The sequence below is a fragment of the Notolepis coatsorum genome, assembly GCF_963971535.1.
Source record: "Notolepis coatsorum genome assembly, chromosome: 3".
NCBI classification, from domain to species: domain Eukaryota; kingdom Metazoa; phylum Chordata; class Actinopteri; order Aulopiformes; family Paralepididae; genus Notolepis; species Notolepis coatsorum.
This window is the reverse complement of record NC_140167.1, coordinates 105,319,521-105,337,943: the sequence shown is the minus strand read 5'-3', so window position 1 is coordinate 105,337,943 and position 18,423 is coordinate 105,319,521. Positions and strand designations below refer to the sequence as shown.

Sequence of the window (18,423 nt, the reverse complement as noted above, 5' to 3'; positions counted from 1 at the left end):
CCCTCACTTGCTTAGGGAGCTTACTAAGGAGCCGGTCCACATGGCCGGTCGACATGACTTCCATCCCGTTAGGTCCTTCCAGCGATGTCAGCATTCCCACTAGCAAGTCGATGCTAAGGGCGAAGCTCTGGAAGGCTTTGGTATCTCCTGCTTTGAGATCAGGAGCGTTCTGTATTGCGGCAATCTCGCTTTGTGCAAGCTGATGTGGCTGTCCATATTGCCGCTGCAAGGCCTGCATGGCGGCGGTGTAGGGTTGCGCGTAATGCCTGCAGGACTGGGCTATTAGCTTAGCCTCATCCAGAACCAGCTGCTCCATAAGTACACGGTACTTGTAGTGCTCAGAAAGTTCAGTGTGGGCATCGAGTAGGTGGTCCAGCGCCATCTTAAGGTCAGTGAATTCTTTCTCGCTGTCATGGACCATTTTAGGCAGTTTAGGTACAGGGACCGGCTGCCGTGGAGGCTGGAGAGCGTATGAATCCTGTAGTGATGTATACCGAGGCTGACGGACATACTGGACCGGTGGAACTGGTACAGAATAATAGGGTGCTGGACCAGGTGTTGGATGCACCAGCTGATAGGCTGGCTGAGTCGATGCAGCAGGCTGAGGCTGATACACTGGTTGTGGATGGTGGCTCAGTTGGTGCGGCAGTGGTTGATACATTTGCTGAGCAGGGATGGCTTGTGGAGGCTGATATGCTGGTTGTTGATGGCTCTGCTGGTACGGCAGTGCTTGATGCAATCGCTGAGCAGTGTTGATTGGTGGAGGCAGATATGATGATTGTTGATGGTGGCTCAGCTGATGCGGCAGCGCTTGATACGCTTGCTGAGCAGGGAATACTGGTGGAGGCTGATATGCCCTCGCTGCTGCGACATCGGTTGTGAATGGTGAAGGCGGCGCTGTCCAGGAGGGTAGTTGATAGGTAGACTGCTGAGGTGCACCTGCTGTATGTTGGCCCACTGGCTGGAGAGCAGCTGCAGTGGGTAACCATCGTGCAGGGTAGAGTGCTGTTGCAGTCTGAGGTTGATAATTAGGCTGTGCAGGCGTAGCTGTAGTATTTTGATGCACTTGATATGCAGATCTCATTGGCGTAAGCTCATACCGGGTCTGTGCGGCCGCTGGTGTGCTGCCATGCATTCTCTCCACAGTCGATGACACAGGCTGGTTTGACTGGTAGGGAGGCTGGTAACTCGGTACCGTTGGCATTTGCTGGCCCACGTGACCCACTGCTTGCGTCACCTCGAAGTCAGACTGTGGCATGACCAGACTCATCGCGGTGGGGGCTGGGGGCCTCGGAGCTGCCCCGAACAGCGGTGCGGAGGTTACTGTCGGCGGTAGAGACTGAGTCGACATGTAGGCTTGCTGCCTTTGGCCCGGTGTACAGGTTGTGGCTTGAGACTGTAACGTTGCAGTTGTTGGGCACAGCAGAGGTATTAGTGGCAGCGAGCTCGACCATGGTGAGCGGTTGGGTGGGACGCCCAGACTATGATGTGACAATGGTGGTGGAAGGCGTAGGGGCATGGTAGAACAAGGTCCTCTTGCGTCAGAGGTGCCACCTGTTAGGCTCCGACTGTGGTGGCTCTGCTCTGATGGGGATGGTGATGTGAGCCCCACACACACTTCCCGCTGGTCAGGCCGGGTGTTAGCATACGGTGATAGGTCCCAGTGTCGAGTCTGATCGACTGCTCCCGGCAATGAGAGGCAGGGAGGGGGCCCGAGCGCAGTGTGGAGCTGGTCACCTGTAGCTGCAAACTCGGTCTGCAGGCTGAGAGGACCTTCGCTGTCCTCTGGTAGAGGCGGTTCAGTATGAGGCATGAGGGACTGTGGTAAGCTAACCAGATAGCCTTGCAGGTGTGCTGGAAGCTGTCGCAGCCTTCCTCCTCGTCTTCCATTTCCATCTGCTGCTGTGCTCTGCGTGTCCATGGCGCCGTTGTGGGTGAAGTTCTCCGGCTCGAAGGACCAATATTGAAGATATAATGTTTGTTTGCAAGGTTTGCTGGAGCCACTTCATCCAGAACGGCACACCCCGGTCAGAGAGCGGACGCAGACACAGAGAACAGTCCTTTCGTATTTTATTAAGGATTCCGTTGTTGAGTGATATCTCAAGAGTGCTTCCATCCAGGTCGTAGGGCTGGATGGAGCAATCAAAGATTGAGTGAGTGGTGTTCTGCAACAGATAAGCAGAACACACAATAATTAACAGAGGTACATACATTCATGAGGTGGGCTTCCCACTCTCCAAGACATTTACAACAAGCGTTGCATGGGTAAGGCTAAGAGAATAACCAAATACTCTAGCCACCCAAACAACTGCCTCTTTGAACTGCTGCGGTCAGACAAGCGATACCGGAGTCTCATGGCAAGCAAAGAGACTCAGAAGGAGCTTCTAACCCCAGGCCATCAGGATGCTCAACGACAATAACACTATGTAACAAACCATCAAATACACTCACAGCACACACATCCACACGCACACACTCACTTTAAATAAACAACTCACTGTAGCACCCACTTTACCCACTTTAGACACTTTAACACACTTTATATTGATTGGTAAAGAGATTTGCACTACAACCCATACCTCATTGCACCTTACCCTAAGTTGTACCTCATCCCATTTATGCATTGTAGGCCTACTGTATATTGTATTGTAACTCAGTTTTATATATAGTTTTCTATTTTATACTTATCTATTTTCTTTTTTATCTAGCACACTCTCAGGAGCAGCACAGAAAAAAGCATTTCATATAAAAGTATTCTGTTTTTTTGTATGACAACTAATAAATAAACTTGAAACTTGAACTTGAAAACTAGTGTAGCTACCTCCCTAACTCCCCCTGCTAGCACAGGCCCTATAGCTAACAAAGCCTCTGATGCTGGGACCGCCCCTTCGGCTGGCATGGCCCCCGTGGTTAGCTTAGCCCCTGCAGCCAGTGTAGCTTCCACAGCTACCTCCCTGGCTCCCCCTGCTAGCGCAGCCCCAACTGCTAACAAGGCCCGTAATGCTGGGACCGCCCTTTCGGCTGGCATGGCCTCCAGGGTTAGCATAGCCCCTGCAGCTAGCAGGAACTCAGCTAGCATAGGCCCTGCAGCTAGCACAGCCCAGGCAGCTAGTGCAGCCCCTACTGCTAACTTAGCCCCTGTAGCTAGTGTAGCTTCTGTAGCTACCTCCCTAACCCCCACTGCTAGCTTAGCCCCTGTAGCTTGTGGAGCTTCTGCAGCTACCCCCCTCTGCCCTGAAGCACTGCGCTGACCAGCTTGCACCGGTGTTTACCACCATTTTTAATGCCTCGCTGGAGCTGTGTCACGTCCCAGCATGCTTCAAGGCCTCAACCATCATCCCCGTCCCCAAGAAGGCCAAGGTCACGGGCCTTAATGACTACAGACCTGTCGCCCTGACCTCTGTGGTCATGAAGGTCCTGGAGCGCTTTGTCCTGACCCACCTGAAGCTCATTACTGATCCTGTGCTGGACCCGCTGCAGTTCGCGTACAGAGCCAACAGATCCACAGAGGATGCTGTGAACATGGCTCTGCACTATACGCTGGAACATCTGGACTGCGCGGGCAACTATGTCAGGATCTTGTATGTGGACTTCAGCTCGGCTTTCAACACCATCCTTCCACCCATCCTGGAGCACCAGCTATCCCTGCTGCAGGTGCCGGCCTCCACTCGCAGGTGGATTACCAACTTCCTGTCCAACAGGTCTCAGCGGGTGAGGCTGGGGAAGAGCATTTCCAGCTCTAGGTCCGCCAGCACCGGTTCCCCGCAGGGCTGCATCCTGTCCCCACTACTGTTCTCCGTGTACACCAACAGTTGTGCCTCTCTCCACCCCTCGGTCAAACTCCTGAAATTCGCTGACGACACCACCCTGGTGGGTCTCATCTCCAGGGGGGACGAGTCGGCCTACAGGAGGGAAATCGAGAGGCTGCAGAGCTGGTGCAGCTGCAACAACCTGGAGCTCAATGCTCAAAAGACAGTGGAGATGGTAGTGGACTTCAGGAGGAAAGCAGCCCTGCCCCCTCCCATCATACTGGGAGGCACTCAGGTGGCCTCCGTGGAGTCATGCCGATTCCTTGGCATGACCATCTCCCGGGATTTGAAATGGGAGCTCAACATCACGGGCCTGCTCAAAAAGGCCCAGGGGAGGATGTTCTTCCTCCGGCAGTTGAACAAATACAAACTGCCGAGGACCATGATGGCCCAATTCTACACGGCCATCATTGAGTCCATCCTCACCCACTCCATCATCTCCTGGTTCCCCGCTGCAGCGGCAAAAGATCTCACCAAGCTGCAGACTGAGCTACTTCCCCTCAGCAGCCAGGCTGATCAATGCCTCAGGCCCCCCCCCCCCCCCCCCCTCTGCCCCCAAGTGACACTGGCACAAGGTCACTGACTGCACTGCACTAGTCCTTACTGGAACTCTGCACTTTACACTTTATGTATTTAAATGATTAATCCTCCACTGCACTGTTTTTGTCCTGTGTCTGTGTTGGTGTTTGTTGTTACTGTGAAAAAAGAAATTAAAAATGCATACACTGTAATGCTGCAACAATTACCAATGTGTTTTTACACAAATGGCTTAAAGGAAAACTCCAACATTTTGGGAAATTAGCTTATTTAACATCTTCCCTGGAGTTAGACAAGAAGATACATACCTTTTTTGTCTCTGTGCGTGCATTTAGCTTTGGGAACAGTAACTCCGTTAGCGTAGCTTAGCTTCATCACTGGAAGTGGGGCGGTGCAATAGCCTGACGTTCCCTACAGAGTCCTACAGTCACGAAATACAATCCAAATACAACTCCAAAACGTTCCTGTAAACATGTTGTGACCTGTGTATTTACCACATGGAGAAATAAAAAATAATTGAATTCGACAATTACGTTTTCTAAGCAAATATACTCTGAACTATTTTTTGCCTAACCACTCGTCTCTGGGCGCAGTCAGTGATTTCAACGTGAAGCCGTGTTTGTTGATATTCTCATTCATTCAAAAGATCCGAACCGATTGAAGTTTATGGATACCACGACTTAAAATCCTCTTACCTTGATGATTAAAAGCCCCCAGAATTTAGAAAACAGTAATCCAATGGCTGGTATTGATAATACAATACTAACTACTGCACGTAGCTAACCGGAGCGAACACAGAACCGGACGGTCAACAAAGCAAATATAATGATTTTTTTTCTGGGGGGGTTTCAAAATAAAAGAGCGACGTCTATAGCAGCGCAAAACGTTTATTTTGTACATTATCTAACGTTAACACGAACCTAAACTAACGTTACAACTAACCTAAAGGTTGAGCAATGACTCGTAGGAGAGGTACATGGCCCGGACTGAGCTGCTCACATATACCATGGAACGGCAGGATGTAACACCACCACCGCTGCGGGTCGTCGAGAGCCTAGCGAAGAACGCTCCCTCCATGGCTATGGGGGGAGCGGTTGGTGGCCGACAGGCCGAGGCTGACGGGTCGTAGGTCGTCCCGTGTGAAACCGCAGGCCAGGAACTCCTCTAGAGACCAAAGGTCCGACTGCGCACCAGTGTCTGCAACAGCAGATATCCGAGCCCCGTCAGCCGAGCCCCGGTTGCTGGTGCCATCCCTCAGTCCAACTGGCATGTCCACCGAGATAGTGATTAATGCTCAGGGGTGGTCTCTCAGCCTGGCTCGTCTCCATTCGCCCCTTAGATAAGATGTGGTGATCGAGTCTGATAGGTGCAGGCCTGTTGACACAGCCATGCGACGTAGGGGCGCGGCGTCCGCCATGGCTCCTGCTGCGACGTCGTCCAGGGCGTGCGGGCTCCAGATTGAACCGATGAGACCTCATGGGAGATCAGCTCCGACCCCTTAGCGGCCTGTTGACTGTCGGATGGTTGGCTGTTGACACCTCTGTCACCGGCGGACCCTATAGCAGTCGATGCACACCTGGTGAGGCTTGGGATTCCACCCCGCGAGGCCCCTCCATGAAGACGTTAAAGACGTTTTTACATTCCGGGCACGAGGCTTGTTTACATTTACATTTAGTCATTTAGCTGACGCTTTTATCCAAAGCGACTTACAAGTTCTGTACGACAAGCCATCAGGAAGGGTACAACTCTATCAGCTGAGTAACAATGTTCATCAAAGTGTTGAGTGCTACAGTGTAGGTTAGTTTATTAGGACAAGTGCATGACAGTACGGTTAGTTAGGGTTAGATTTTTTTTTTTTATAGTTTTTTTTTTTTATTTTTTTATTCAGATAATGGTTGAAGAAGTGCGTCTTTAGTCGACGGCGAAAGATTGGACGTGATTCGGCTGTCCTAACTGGGGTGGGTAGTTCATTCCACCATTGTGGGGCAAGGACTGAGAATAGGCGACTTCTCTTTGATGACCCTCCCGGAGCTTGGATAGGAGTAGGTCTGAGGCGGCCAGAAGATTCAGAGTGTAGGGGTCTTGAGGGTGTGTAGTTAGAGACCATTGACCGGAGGTAGGCGGGAGCGGTTCCCTTTGCCGCACGGTATGCTAGGTCGAGGGCCTTGAAGCGGATTCGTGCAGCAATTGTTTAGCCCCGTCCGCAGGGTCCGGGCGGGGCTCGTCTGTGGAGTCGTCTTCAGGCGCCGGAATGACGACATGGCCGACAAGGAGGACGACGGGAGAGCATTACGGGCCCATCTCTTTGTTCTCGACGATTGCAATTACGTCATTAACTGGCTTAACCAGGACGTCAGGTGTCCCTATAGCATCTCGCGGCGTATGTCTGAGTCATAAATACCATTGAGTAGAACATCACGGATAATGTGGTCGGTATTAGTCCACGTCCTTACCACACTTGCATACCGCATTATATGCACATGTCTCTCTGCTTTACCCCGCACTCTGGCAGCGAAGGTCTGGCAAGGGTCCAGAAGCGGCATCGGGGACGGCTTTCAACAGGCTGTCTCCAAGTACTGAAACAACTGGAAAGGGGCCTGGGCATCCCCTATGCCTGAGCCGGAGCAAAAGACATTCCAACGGCGGATGAACACGTTTCATTATAATAATAATAATAATAATAATAATAATAATAAATTCAATTTGTACAGCACTTTATATTTGTGAAAATCTCAAAGTGCTACAGGAGATAAAGATAAAAAGTTAAATGAATGAATTTAACTGAATAAAACAACCAATGAAATGGAAGAACATAAAAATAAAATAAAATAAAATAATAATACAATGAATAGAAGTAAAAAATAAAAGTAAAATAAAAATTCAGGCAAAAGCCTTGTTAAAAAGAGATGTTTTTAAGCCCCTTTTAAAAGCCTCGACGGACTGCGGTGCTCTCAGGTGGATGGGGAGAGCATTCCACAGGCTGGGTGCGGCCGAGCAGAAGGCTCGATCGCCCATGGTGTGCAGCTTAGTCCTGGGGGCTTTGAGGAGGTAGGCTGTGCCGGAGCGGAGGGAGCGTGAGGAGGACTGGGGGGTGAGGAGTTCCTTGAGGTAGGCAGGGGCACCACTGTGTACACACTGGTGAGTGAGGAGGGAGACCTTGTACTCGATCCTGTGTTCCACGGGGAGCCAATGAAGTGATCTGAGGGTGGGGGTGATGTGATCATAGGTGCGCACCCTCATCAGGATCCTAGCAGCGCTATTCTGGATGGTGTTCTAATTAAGAAATACACTCCTCGATGTCAGTTTTAGTATTTAATGACAAGGATGAGGACACCCTGCAATAGAACAAGGACAGCGACATAAGCTGACAAAGTAACACCAACATCAATGCACGACAACAATATAGTTATACACAAATATACATCGCTATATAATGTATGTAAACACTTAATAGTGAAATAAACAGACTCACGTGAATGAGTAAATGAACACATCCAACCAACGCAGAATGAGCAAATGTCCGTGAAACGAAATGGCCGACCAGCTAAGCCGGTCAGCAATACTAATGAGACGCTGCCCCCTAGTCAAGTCAAGTCAAGTCAAGAGTTTTTATTTGTCACGGCATACGAGTATACAATGAAATGCGGGTGGTCTTGCCTGCAACGATGTGCAATACAGTGGTACAACATATAATAGAATCCAATACAAAAAACATTGTGCAATAACAGGTAACAGGCAACATGGTGTGACATCTCGGCATTTGTACATAGTTATTTACAGAGTATATAGGACATGCTAGGTAGCTTTGGTAGTGCAATACACTGTTACTGTTGCTAATACTAGTTTAAAGTGGCCTTTCCTTTTGGCAATAAGTGTGGGTGTGTGCGGCATGAGTGTGTGCCCGCTCATGTTAAAGTGTCAAAGTGGCTGCTAGTGTGTGAGCGTGCACAGCGTGCGTGGCGTGTGTGTGCTCATGTGTGCTTATGTGTGGATAGTTCAGTGTTCTGTGGTACTCAATGTTCATTGTTCAAGACTCTGATGGCCTGGGGGAAGAAGCTGAGCCTAAGCCTCTCTGTCCTAGTAGCTGGGGTTCGCAGGCGTCTGCCTGACCTCAGCAGCTGGAACAGGCTGTTATTGGGGTGGTGGGGGTCTTTCATTATTCTGCAGGCTCTGGATTTGCACCTCTTGTTGTATAGAACCTGCAGGGGAGGTAGCGCAATACCCGTGGTACGCTCGGCTGAGCGCACCACTCTCTGTAGGGCCTTCTTGTCCTGTGCCGTGCTGTTTCCATACCAGGCAGTGATGTTTCCGGTCAAGATGCTCTCTACAGCTCCTGAGTAGAAGGACTGGAGTATCTTCCCCGATACTCTGAACTTCCTTAACTGTCTCAGGTGGTAGAGGCGCTGTTTCGCCTTCTTTACTACTGTGTCTATGTGTGTTGACCATGTCAGATCCTCTGAGATGTGGACCCCCAGGTACTTAAAGCTGCTCACCCTGTCCACGGTAGCCCCGTTAATCATCAGTGGTGTGTGTGTCTCCTGCTGTCCTCTCCTATAATCCACAATCAGCTCCTTGGTTTTACCAATGTTCAGGAGCAGGCTGTTGTCCTGGCACCAGCGTTCCAGTACCTCAACCTCCTCCCGGTAGGCCTTCTCGTCGTTGTCCGAGATCAGCCCCACCACCACCGTGTCGTCTGCGAACTTCACTATGGAGTTGGAGCTGAACTTGGCCACACAATCGTGTGTGTAGAGTGAGTACAGCAGGGGGCTCAGAACACAGCCCTGGGGGGACCCGATGCTCAGGGTGATGGTGTTGGAGGTCTGACCCCCCACCCTGACCGCCTGGGGTCTTTCACTCAGAAAGTCCAGTACCCAGGCGCTCAGGGCGGAGCTCAGACCCAGCTCGATCAGCTTGTCCACCAGTCTGGTGGGGACTATGGTGTTGAACGCTGAGCTGTAGTCAATGAACAACAGTCTCACATAGCCCCCCTTCTGACGGTCAAGGTGAGAGAGGGTGCTGTGCAGTACCTGGGAGACTGCGTCGTCAGTGGACCTGTTTGTCCTGTATGCAAATTGCATAGGGTCCATATCACTGGGGAGGGAGGCACAAATGTGGTCCTTGACCAGCCTCTCCTAGTGGCCCGGCAGTAAACTATTCAGTACTTACTGATTCGATACGTTATTTCGGTCCCGAAGACTCGGTACAGGCTAGCTCCCTTTGTCTTTGCAAAAATCCAAAAACTAACTTGGCCCATTGCTTATGGAGCACGATATCCTTAGGAAATTAGTGCAAGGACGTGTTCGCTGCTTGCCCGTTTTGCTCATAATTTCAACGTTACGCTAACTTCCTCCAATTGTTGATTGTGGGCGGTGGCTACAACCACAGAAGGAGCTGAGGTATGCAGATCAAATTTCTTACACGTCACAGATCGGCGTAAATTCAGAATGGCTTGGTTCAGTGGGGGAGGTTCTTGTCTCAGTACTGAAGAAACGGGACTGGGTAGAGATTTCACATCTAGTCAGTGTTGGTAACCCCATGACATTGCGGGGTGGCTTTGGCTCAGGGGTAGAGCGGGGCGTCCAATGATCGAAGGGTTGGTGGTTCGAATCCCGCTCAAGCCCATGTCCATCCCATTGCCGTTGTGTCCTTGGGCAAGACACTTAACCTACTTGCCTTGTATGAATGTGTATGCATGTGAATGAATGTTGGTGGTGGTCGGAGGGGCCGTAGGCGATGATTATTCGCCACGCTTCCGTGAGTCTGCCTCAGAGCAGCTCTGGCTGCAATTGTAGCTTACCACCACCGGTATGACAGTGTATGAACGAATAATGGACTCTGTGAAGCGCTCTGAGTCAGAGAAGAGCGCTATATAAATCCAATCCATTATTATTATTATTATTATTATTGCTAGAAAACAATGCAAACCACTGGAAAAGGCCATTTATAAAATAGGGGACCTTTAAACTTTAAAGTTTAGATTGGCAGGAACATCCTGGACTGCAACTTCCCTTCAATTAATTTATTATTTATTATTGTTTTTATTATTTTATATATTATTATTATTATTATTATTATTATTATTATTATTATTATTATTATTATTATTATTATTATTATTATTATTTATTGTTGATGTATTTAAGGTCAGGCTCCTTAACAATCTAGGCTATTTGGGTATTAGGGTAATGAACCAAACAAATCTCACTGGAAAGCTGTGTATTGTGAAGCTGCAATAAAGCCCCAAATTAATCTTATTTCAACTGAGGTGGGGCCAAACCTTGGTTTATGACACCCAGGGAATCTAAGGCCGGCCGGCCCTACACAATGCACACAAAGAACAAACCCTCACACAAATACACACATAAAGAGCAGAGAGAGAGAGAGAGAGAGAGAGAGAGAGAGAGAGAGAGAGAGAGAGAGAGAGAGAGAGAGAGATAGAGGGGGGGGGGGGGGAGAGAGAAATACTGTACGTACAGTCACACACACACAACAAAAACGCCAAGAAAGAAAATAATAGGCTCCTGCTAAATAAAACCATGACCCGGTAATGGCTGTAATAAGATGATAAACCCAGCGCAAGAAGAACAAACTCCAAGCAGTGGCATGATACCACCCTCTCCATCTTGCTATATACTTCATGCCTCTGCATGCACTCTCAAAACAGGCTTAGAGTTTTTTTTTTTATAAGGCCTATTTTTAATTCTAAAGCGAGGGATTGGTCACACTTGGTCTCATTAGCATGAGGCGCTGTGTATAAACCCCGCCACTGCAGAAGACGAGCCGCGTTGAAGACGAGGCAACAAGCGCATCTCCCTCCCTGGCTGCGCGCAACGAGCGAGGAGTAACTTTCACTTCTTCCAGACACAGTTCAGTTGAGCGGGTGTGGAGCAGGAGAGACAGGTGAACTGCTCTTTTCTGTTGCGGGAGAGAGAGAGAGCGAGAGAGCTGCTGCTTACCGGAGAAAATATATCAACTTTGAAAGATGATTCGACTCAATTTTACAGTTTGGCACCGGTGGATGTTTGGCTTTTCAATTTTACAAATATTACTTGTTTCACCGGTGGCAGAGTCCGAGCCGGGAAATACTATGCGTTACCGGACCAACGAGGAGGACGGGCCGGGCACGGTGATCGGAAACCTCGCCAAGGACATGTCCTCCTTGAGTCTCTCTTCTTATACCGCCAAGTCCAATTTCAGGATGATGAAACAATTCAACGACTCGTTCGTCGGGGTGCGAGAGGGCGACGGGGAGCTCACGGTCGGGGAACGGATCGACAGGGAGAGGATCTGCAGGCACACTTCTTCACAGCAGTGTCTCATTACTTTCGACGTGGTCAATTTCTCCAAAGAGAGCTACAAACTGATCCACGTCGAGGTGGAGGTGAGGGACATCAACGACAACTCTCCGGAGTTCCCAAACAAGGAATCTATTGTTGAAATGTCTGAAAACGCGGCGGTGGGGTCCCGTATCCCCCTGGACCCCGCCGTGGACGCCGATGTCGGATCGAACTACATCCAAAGCTATCAGATTTCTCCTGTCAACGGTCATTTCTCCATCGATGTGCTCCTGCGAGCGGATGGGGTTAAATATGCGGAATTGGTGCTAATGAAAGAGCTGGACAGGGAGACTCAGTCGTCGTACACGGTGGAGCTTGTGGCCACAGACGGAGGCGACCCGCACAGATCGGGGTCAACAAAGATAACTATCAAAGTGACCGACTTCAATGACAACAGCCCCGTTTTCGACCAGAATAGTTTCTCGGTTAGTTTGCAAGAGGACGCACCGATCGGCACCGTTATATTGGACTTGAACGCATTTGACGCCGACGAGGGTCCGAATGGAGACGTGATCTATGGTTTCGGAAAACAGGTTTCTCGTGAGATCCGAGAACTTTTCGCGGTGGACGGCGCGTCGGGGCGCCTGACGCTCAACGGCCTCGTGGATTTCGAGAACAAAAAAACCTACGAGTTAGACGTGCAGGCGAGTGATCTAGGAGCCAACCCGACGCCATCCGTCTGTAAAATCATAATTCACGTCAAGGACGTTAACGACAATGCCCCGGAGATCAGTATCACCCCTATGACCTCCTCCATCACGACGGGCGTCGCGTACATCAGCGAGGCGGCGGACAGGGACAGCCTCGTGGCGCTGATCAGCACCTTGGACAGGGACTCGGGCGTCAACAGCCAGGTCCACTGCACGTTATACGGCCACGACCATTTCAAACTCCGACGGGCTCACGAGGACAGCTACATGATAGTCACAGCGGCCGCCCTGGACCGGGAGAGGATTAACGAGTATAATTTGACAGTGATGGCCGAGGATTTCGGGTCACCCCCGTTGAGAAAGATCCTACAGTACACCGTCAGACTGAGCGACGAGAACGACAACGCCCCTCACTTCACCAAACCCATCTATGAAGTTTCCGTGGTGGAGAACAATGCGCCCGGCGCCTACATCACCACAATTGAAGCCAAGGACGCAGACCTGGGGAACAACGGTCAAATCACCTACAGACTCCTAGACGGAGATATAATGGGGTCTCCTGTGAACACCTTTGTCTCACTCAACGCGGTGTCTGGTTCAATATATGCGCTGAGAAGTTTTAACTATGAAGTCATGAAACAGCTGGAGATCCACATAAAGGCAAACGACGCGGGGTCTCCGCAGCTGCATAGCACGGCTGTCATCAGGCTAAAAATAGTGGATCAGAATGACAACCAGCCCTCCATCGTAGAGCCTGTTCTTTACAAGGGATGTGCTGAGGTTGCCGTGCCAAGGGACGCACCTGCAGGTTATGTCGTAACCCAGATAAAGGCCACAGATGCGGACGAAGGCGTCAACGCACAGCTGTCCTACGGGATCACAGAGGGGGGCCACCTGGGCTTCTCCGTCAACAAGGCCACAGGGAAGGTGCGCGTGAGCCGCCAGCTGACCTATGACCCCACAGACATTCTCAAAGTCACGGTCGCCGTCAGTGACAACGGAACGCCCGCTCTGACCTCCACGGTCACCGTGCACTTCAGCTTCACGGAAGGCACTCTTCCCAGCGTGCCGGCCATGGTTCAGAATGACAGAGGAGAGGAGCCCGCATGGGACGTGTCCATAGCCATCATCGTTGTCCTGGCGGGGAGCTGCTCCCTCCTCCTCCTCGCCATCGTCCTCATCACCACCACCTGCAGCCGTCGTAAAAGGGAGAAGAGGGAAGGGGGAGGAGGGGGAGGAGATGGAGGAGGAGGAGGAGAAGGAGGAGGAGGAGGGTATGATGAAAAAGAAGACACGCCGAACGTGGAGAAGAGGGAGAGCGGCGGTCGTATTGATTCATTGATTACGAACCACAAAGGCAAAGTGTTTGATGCCCACCCGTTTCCAGAGAAATCCCCGTTGGCCAGTAACAACACGGCGCAGGCGGACTGTGAGGAGGGCAGGCAGACAGTTAGCATCTTCGAGTCGAACAACAGGATGATAGAGGGAAAACTGAAGGCAAGTAATCCTGTTTGACTGGAGCCATCGATTGACAGTCAATGGTTTTGTTGTTACCCTTTTTTACAACTTGAAAATGTGCGTGGATGTCTGTGTGTGCATGTGTGTGTGTGTGTGTGTGTGTTTGTCTTCTTCTCACAGGGCTATTCTACTCTTCCTGGGTATGGGAAAGAAACAGTCAGGCCTATAACGATATGGAAGGGGAATTCATTCACGACCATCTCAGCAAGGGACCCCCAGTTCAGCGGGAAGGACAGCGGGAAAGGAGACAGCGACTTCAACGACAGCGACTCTGACATCAGCGGAGACGTCCACAAGAAAGACACCCCGCCGATAAACAGTGAGTAATATTGCAATCACGTCTTTTTCCCCATTTGTTCAAAACAAGGCGCATTCATATTTCACAGTGATAATCCGTAAATGTCACGGGAGGTGCGATTGATGTGTTGAATCATGGGTAAATATGACACATATGCCCAATGCTTCCCAGAAATGATTAATTAATATAACCAGACCGATGCGATTAAATCAAATATATTGCATCCAATGATGCATAGACACGTATTTGCCATTTGCTGTAGGTTTTAAATCAAAACTCTTCACAGTTAGTTCACTTTTTTGTGGCCCTGGTGGGGATTGAGACTCTACACAGGGAATGGAAACCCTAACCTTGGCAGTGTTAGTGCCATGCTATACCCATTGAACTACACAGGGAATGGAACCCATAACCCTGGCAATGTTAGTGCCATGCACAACCCACTGAGCTACACAATGAATGGAACCCCTAACACTGACAGTGTTAGTGCCATGCTCTACCCATTCAGCTACACAGCCCCATATGGCGATAGACCACAAACACAGTGGGTGTGTAAACCTCAGACTTAACCACGATACAATTTGCATTCTTAAGCTGACAATTCAATAGCTGGCGATATTACAAACTATGCTACAATACGATATCAAACAGTATGATTCAGTCACATATGATTCATATCATAGGATACATATTATCCAACGAGCACAATCACGTTAGAAGATTTCTATCAAGTCCAGGTACAGACCGGCCACCAAATTTACAAATAAATATATATAATTTATTTATGGCTGGCCTGGCTTGCTAAATGGCCTTAAAGGGGACATGCATTGCTATTCCTTGCACTATTTGGGCAACTTTACACAATTCCTATGAGTCTATGGAAGACATCTGTAAGTTTTTTTTCAAAAAGATTCATTGTTTTATATTTCTAATGAAGTACTCAAAAGCATAATTTTTCAGCCTCAGGATTTCAGGCTGTTATTGGATGGGCTCCGCCCATAAGCGCTTTCAGTGACAGTCACCCACACAGCGTGATACATACGAGAGAGAGCGAGAGAGAGAACGAGCAAGAGAGAGAGAGAGAGAGAGGAGAGATGCGTCCCCGACACACACGCAGTCAAGTTTGTGTGTAAATGCTCCCACGAGGGAGAGAGATGGCGCACACACATTTACACACACTTCTGCACGGTCCCGCCGGTCCCTCTCTCTCTCTCTCCCTCCCTATCTCTCTCTCTCCCTCTCTCTCGCTCGCTCGTTCTCTGCCTCTGTCAAAACCCCTTTGAGGCAGTGTCGGGTTACACTATGCGCTACAACCATAGAGGGGGCGTTACTGCAAATCAGTACCTTATTCACGTCAGCAATACCGTCAAATCAGAACAGCTTAGTTGAGTGAGGGAAGATCTCGTGAACTCGAGACTAGACTGATGAGTCAATATGATAATTAACTAAACAGACCACATTGATATAATCCCCAATTGCTAGGATACAATGCTAAACACTGGAAAAGGCCATTTATAATGCATGGGACCTTTAAAAAGTGGCCTGACTAGGGCTATATCTCATGCTATATGTCCCGGCTTGAATGAATTTCCCAGTGCGGCCCTGATAAGGTCGTAACATACAACCAAGAGCTCTGCATAAAACCTGACACACCATATTTTTAATATGAAAATACGATATAAATCAATATAGATATTTTCAGAAGAATTCCATATGTGAACAGCTTTGGCCCCAGTTTTTTTCCTGTCAGGTATTGTATTGCTAATTGGAACAGGAAATTAACTTGGGCCCATTCAGAATGTTTATGTTGCCACGTTAGAAAAGGTCTCTATTAGGGGTGTAACGGTACGTGTATTTGTCCCGCGAATTTACGGTACGGCCATCACGGTGCGGTACGCTCAGCCATACGGAGAATACGACGCGCGTCGCCAACACACACACGCCGCGCATCGCCATCACACACACGCCGCGCGTCGCCAACACACACACGCGCGCGTCGCCAACACACACACATGCCGCGCATCGCCAACACGCACACACACGCGTCACCAACAAACAACAACAACATTCTCCCCCGCCGGACTCACGCTGATCAACATACTTTTTCGGACTGATCATCTGAGCTCCTCTCGACTCCAGTTGAACTGCTATTGTGTTTAAATCCAAATAATCCTCTGCCATTGTTGTGTAATATGTCATCTGTTCTCTAGTATTCAGTCTCGTGCAGTTAAATCCTCTCTAGAAGTGAAAGTGAAACTTACCAAGCCTATAAGTTGTTAAAGGGGCACTAGGCAATTCATTTACTCTGGATGCCTGAACACAGAGTGACACCAGTATCACTGACTACCACGGCAAGCCTATAGAAAATTATTCTATTTAGCAGTACATCCACAGCTAAAGAGATTGGTTTTATCGGGTATCACAGTGGCTAAAAAGCTGATAGCATCACAATGGTTCCAACCGGAAAAAAATTGCCGAAAGGTCTGGATTATTACATATCTCGATGTGATCTATCAAGAAATATCGACAGCAAGAATTTTGGGTCTCAATGAATCCAAAATGACATTGTGGTTAGAAGTGGTGGAGAAAATAAAAGCTAGCATATAATGGTAATGTCTGGTTAGGAGCGAGGGAAAATGGATGGATTATCCAATGGGGGGTCCGGGAGGGGGGGGGGGGGAGGGGGTACGAGCTGGAGCATATGTGTGTAGGTTTTTAGATAACAGGTATTAAGGGTATATCCTATATAATATGACAATTAACTAAAATGTGATTTCATTGGATGTGCACTGTCAACTAATGCTTGTATATCTTATCGTGTGTTATCATGTTTGTTTATGTGTTTGTTTAAAAAATAATAAAAAAATTAAATACAAAAAGAAAATTATTCTATTTAATAATAATAATGATCATAAATATAATATATAAATTAATTAAAAAAAATAATAATGAATAATAATAATTATAAATATTTTTTTTCTGTCGTACCGAACTCGTACCGAACCGTGACCCCAATACCGAGGTGCGTACCGAACCGTGGCTTCTGTGTACCGTTACACCCCTAGTCTCTATGTACATCGGATCGACTGAATTCGATTTTTTTTGCCTTTGTCGTCACACTCCCAGTATCATTGCATCACTCCTTCCGCAGGTCTCTGGGCGTGCACCAGTGAATGTAAAGTCCTGGGTCACTCCGACAGATGCTGGAGCCCGTCAGCCACCAGGCCCAATACGAGCCTCGCCAACGGGCCACACCTCTCCACCTTCTCAAAGACGGCCTCGCTTCCGCGAGACACCAGGCGGGAAAATTACTACCCGGCTCACATACCCAAAACCAACGGTCTGCAAAGCGTCTTTGAAAAAGTCCAACACCAGGAGTTTGATTATATCCTCGTCGGCCCGCCGACACCGGACGGGATACAGGAGATCGATGAGATTTCGATCGCAGAGTTTTCTCACTCCTAAAAAGAGGTAGAATGAATGATTAAAACAACCCGTCGGAAGGGAATTACCCGTCTTTGTACTGTACATACCGTCTAATTTAACTGACTTGACTCCATGTTGGATTGTTATCAGTGTTTCGTACACGTCTTTTGTCTTCTTATATAGGCTCATGTATCACTGTTTACTGTATCATGTGTAATATGCAAGATTTTGTATATCGATAATATATTTTTCATAATGAATCAATGTAAAGAGCAATTTTGTTATTGACTTTCGAAGAGCATGTGTTACTATTTAAAGAGGCATGATGGATCAATGGACTTTTGAGGCTGAAACGCGGCCCTCTCTCAAGTGGAAAACAATCAATATCAAAGAATACCATGTCGGTGGTAGGTTTTGTCACGTTGTTGCACAAATAAATATTGAAAGGTGAAAGATTATTGTGTCAAAATGAGGCATCGCGCGATGCGACAGTTCACAAGGTGTTTAACGTCAGGTTTTTACGATCTCTCACAGGAGGTAGACGATGTAACAGAATAATTTTTATTCTGGGTTTTAAAGGAACACGCCGATATTCTCTCCAAAATCAAGACAAGACAATAGATATCAATTTACTCTCTGTGCGTTCAGGAGAAAGCTGTCCAGTTATCCTAGCTTAGCAAAAAATGTATGGGAGCGGATACGGACCACTAGCTTAGCTTAAAACTCTGGGAGAAGTGTTTTTTCTAGACTAGCTGATCTGTATCCACTCCCATTGATATGCGCTAAACTAGGCTAGCTTGCAGTCGGATAGCTTTCTACTGAGGCACAGAGAGGGAATTGGTATCTATCTT

General features: G+C 48.6%; 1 protein-coding gene across 1 annotated transcript; it reads left to right on the top strand.

Moving 5' to 3' along the window:
- Positions 1-11,328: 11,328 nt before the first annotated feature.
- LOC311225940 (protocadherin 8) lies at positions 11,329-17,925 on the top strand (the record flags this gene model as incomplete). Its single annotated transcript, XM_084311330.1, has 3 exons — positions 11,329-13,830; positions 13,972-14,170; positions 17,298-17,925. The coding sequence occupies 3 exons, from the start codon at positions 11,329-11,331 to the stop codon at positions 17,609-17,611; spliced, it is 3,015 nt and encodes a 1,004-aa protein (XP_084167456.1). The 3' UTR covers positions 17,612-17,925.
- Positions 17,926-18,423: the final 498 nt, after the last annotated feature.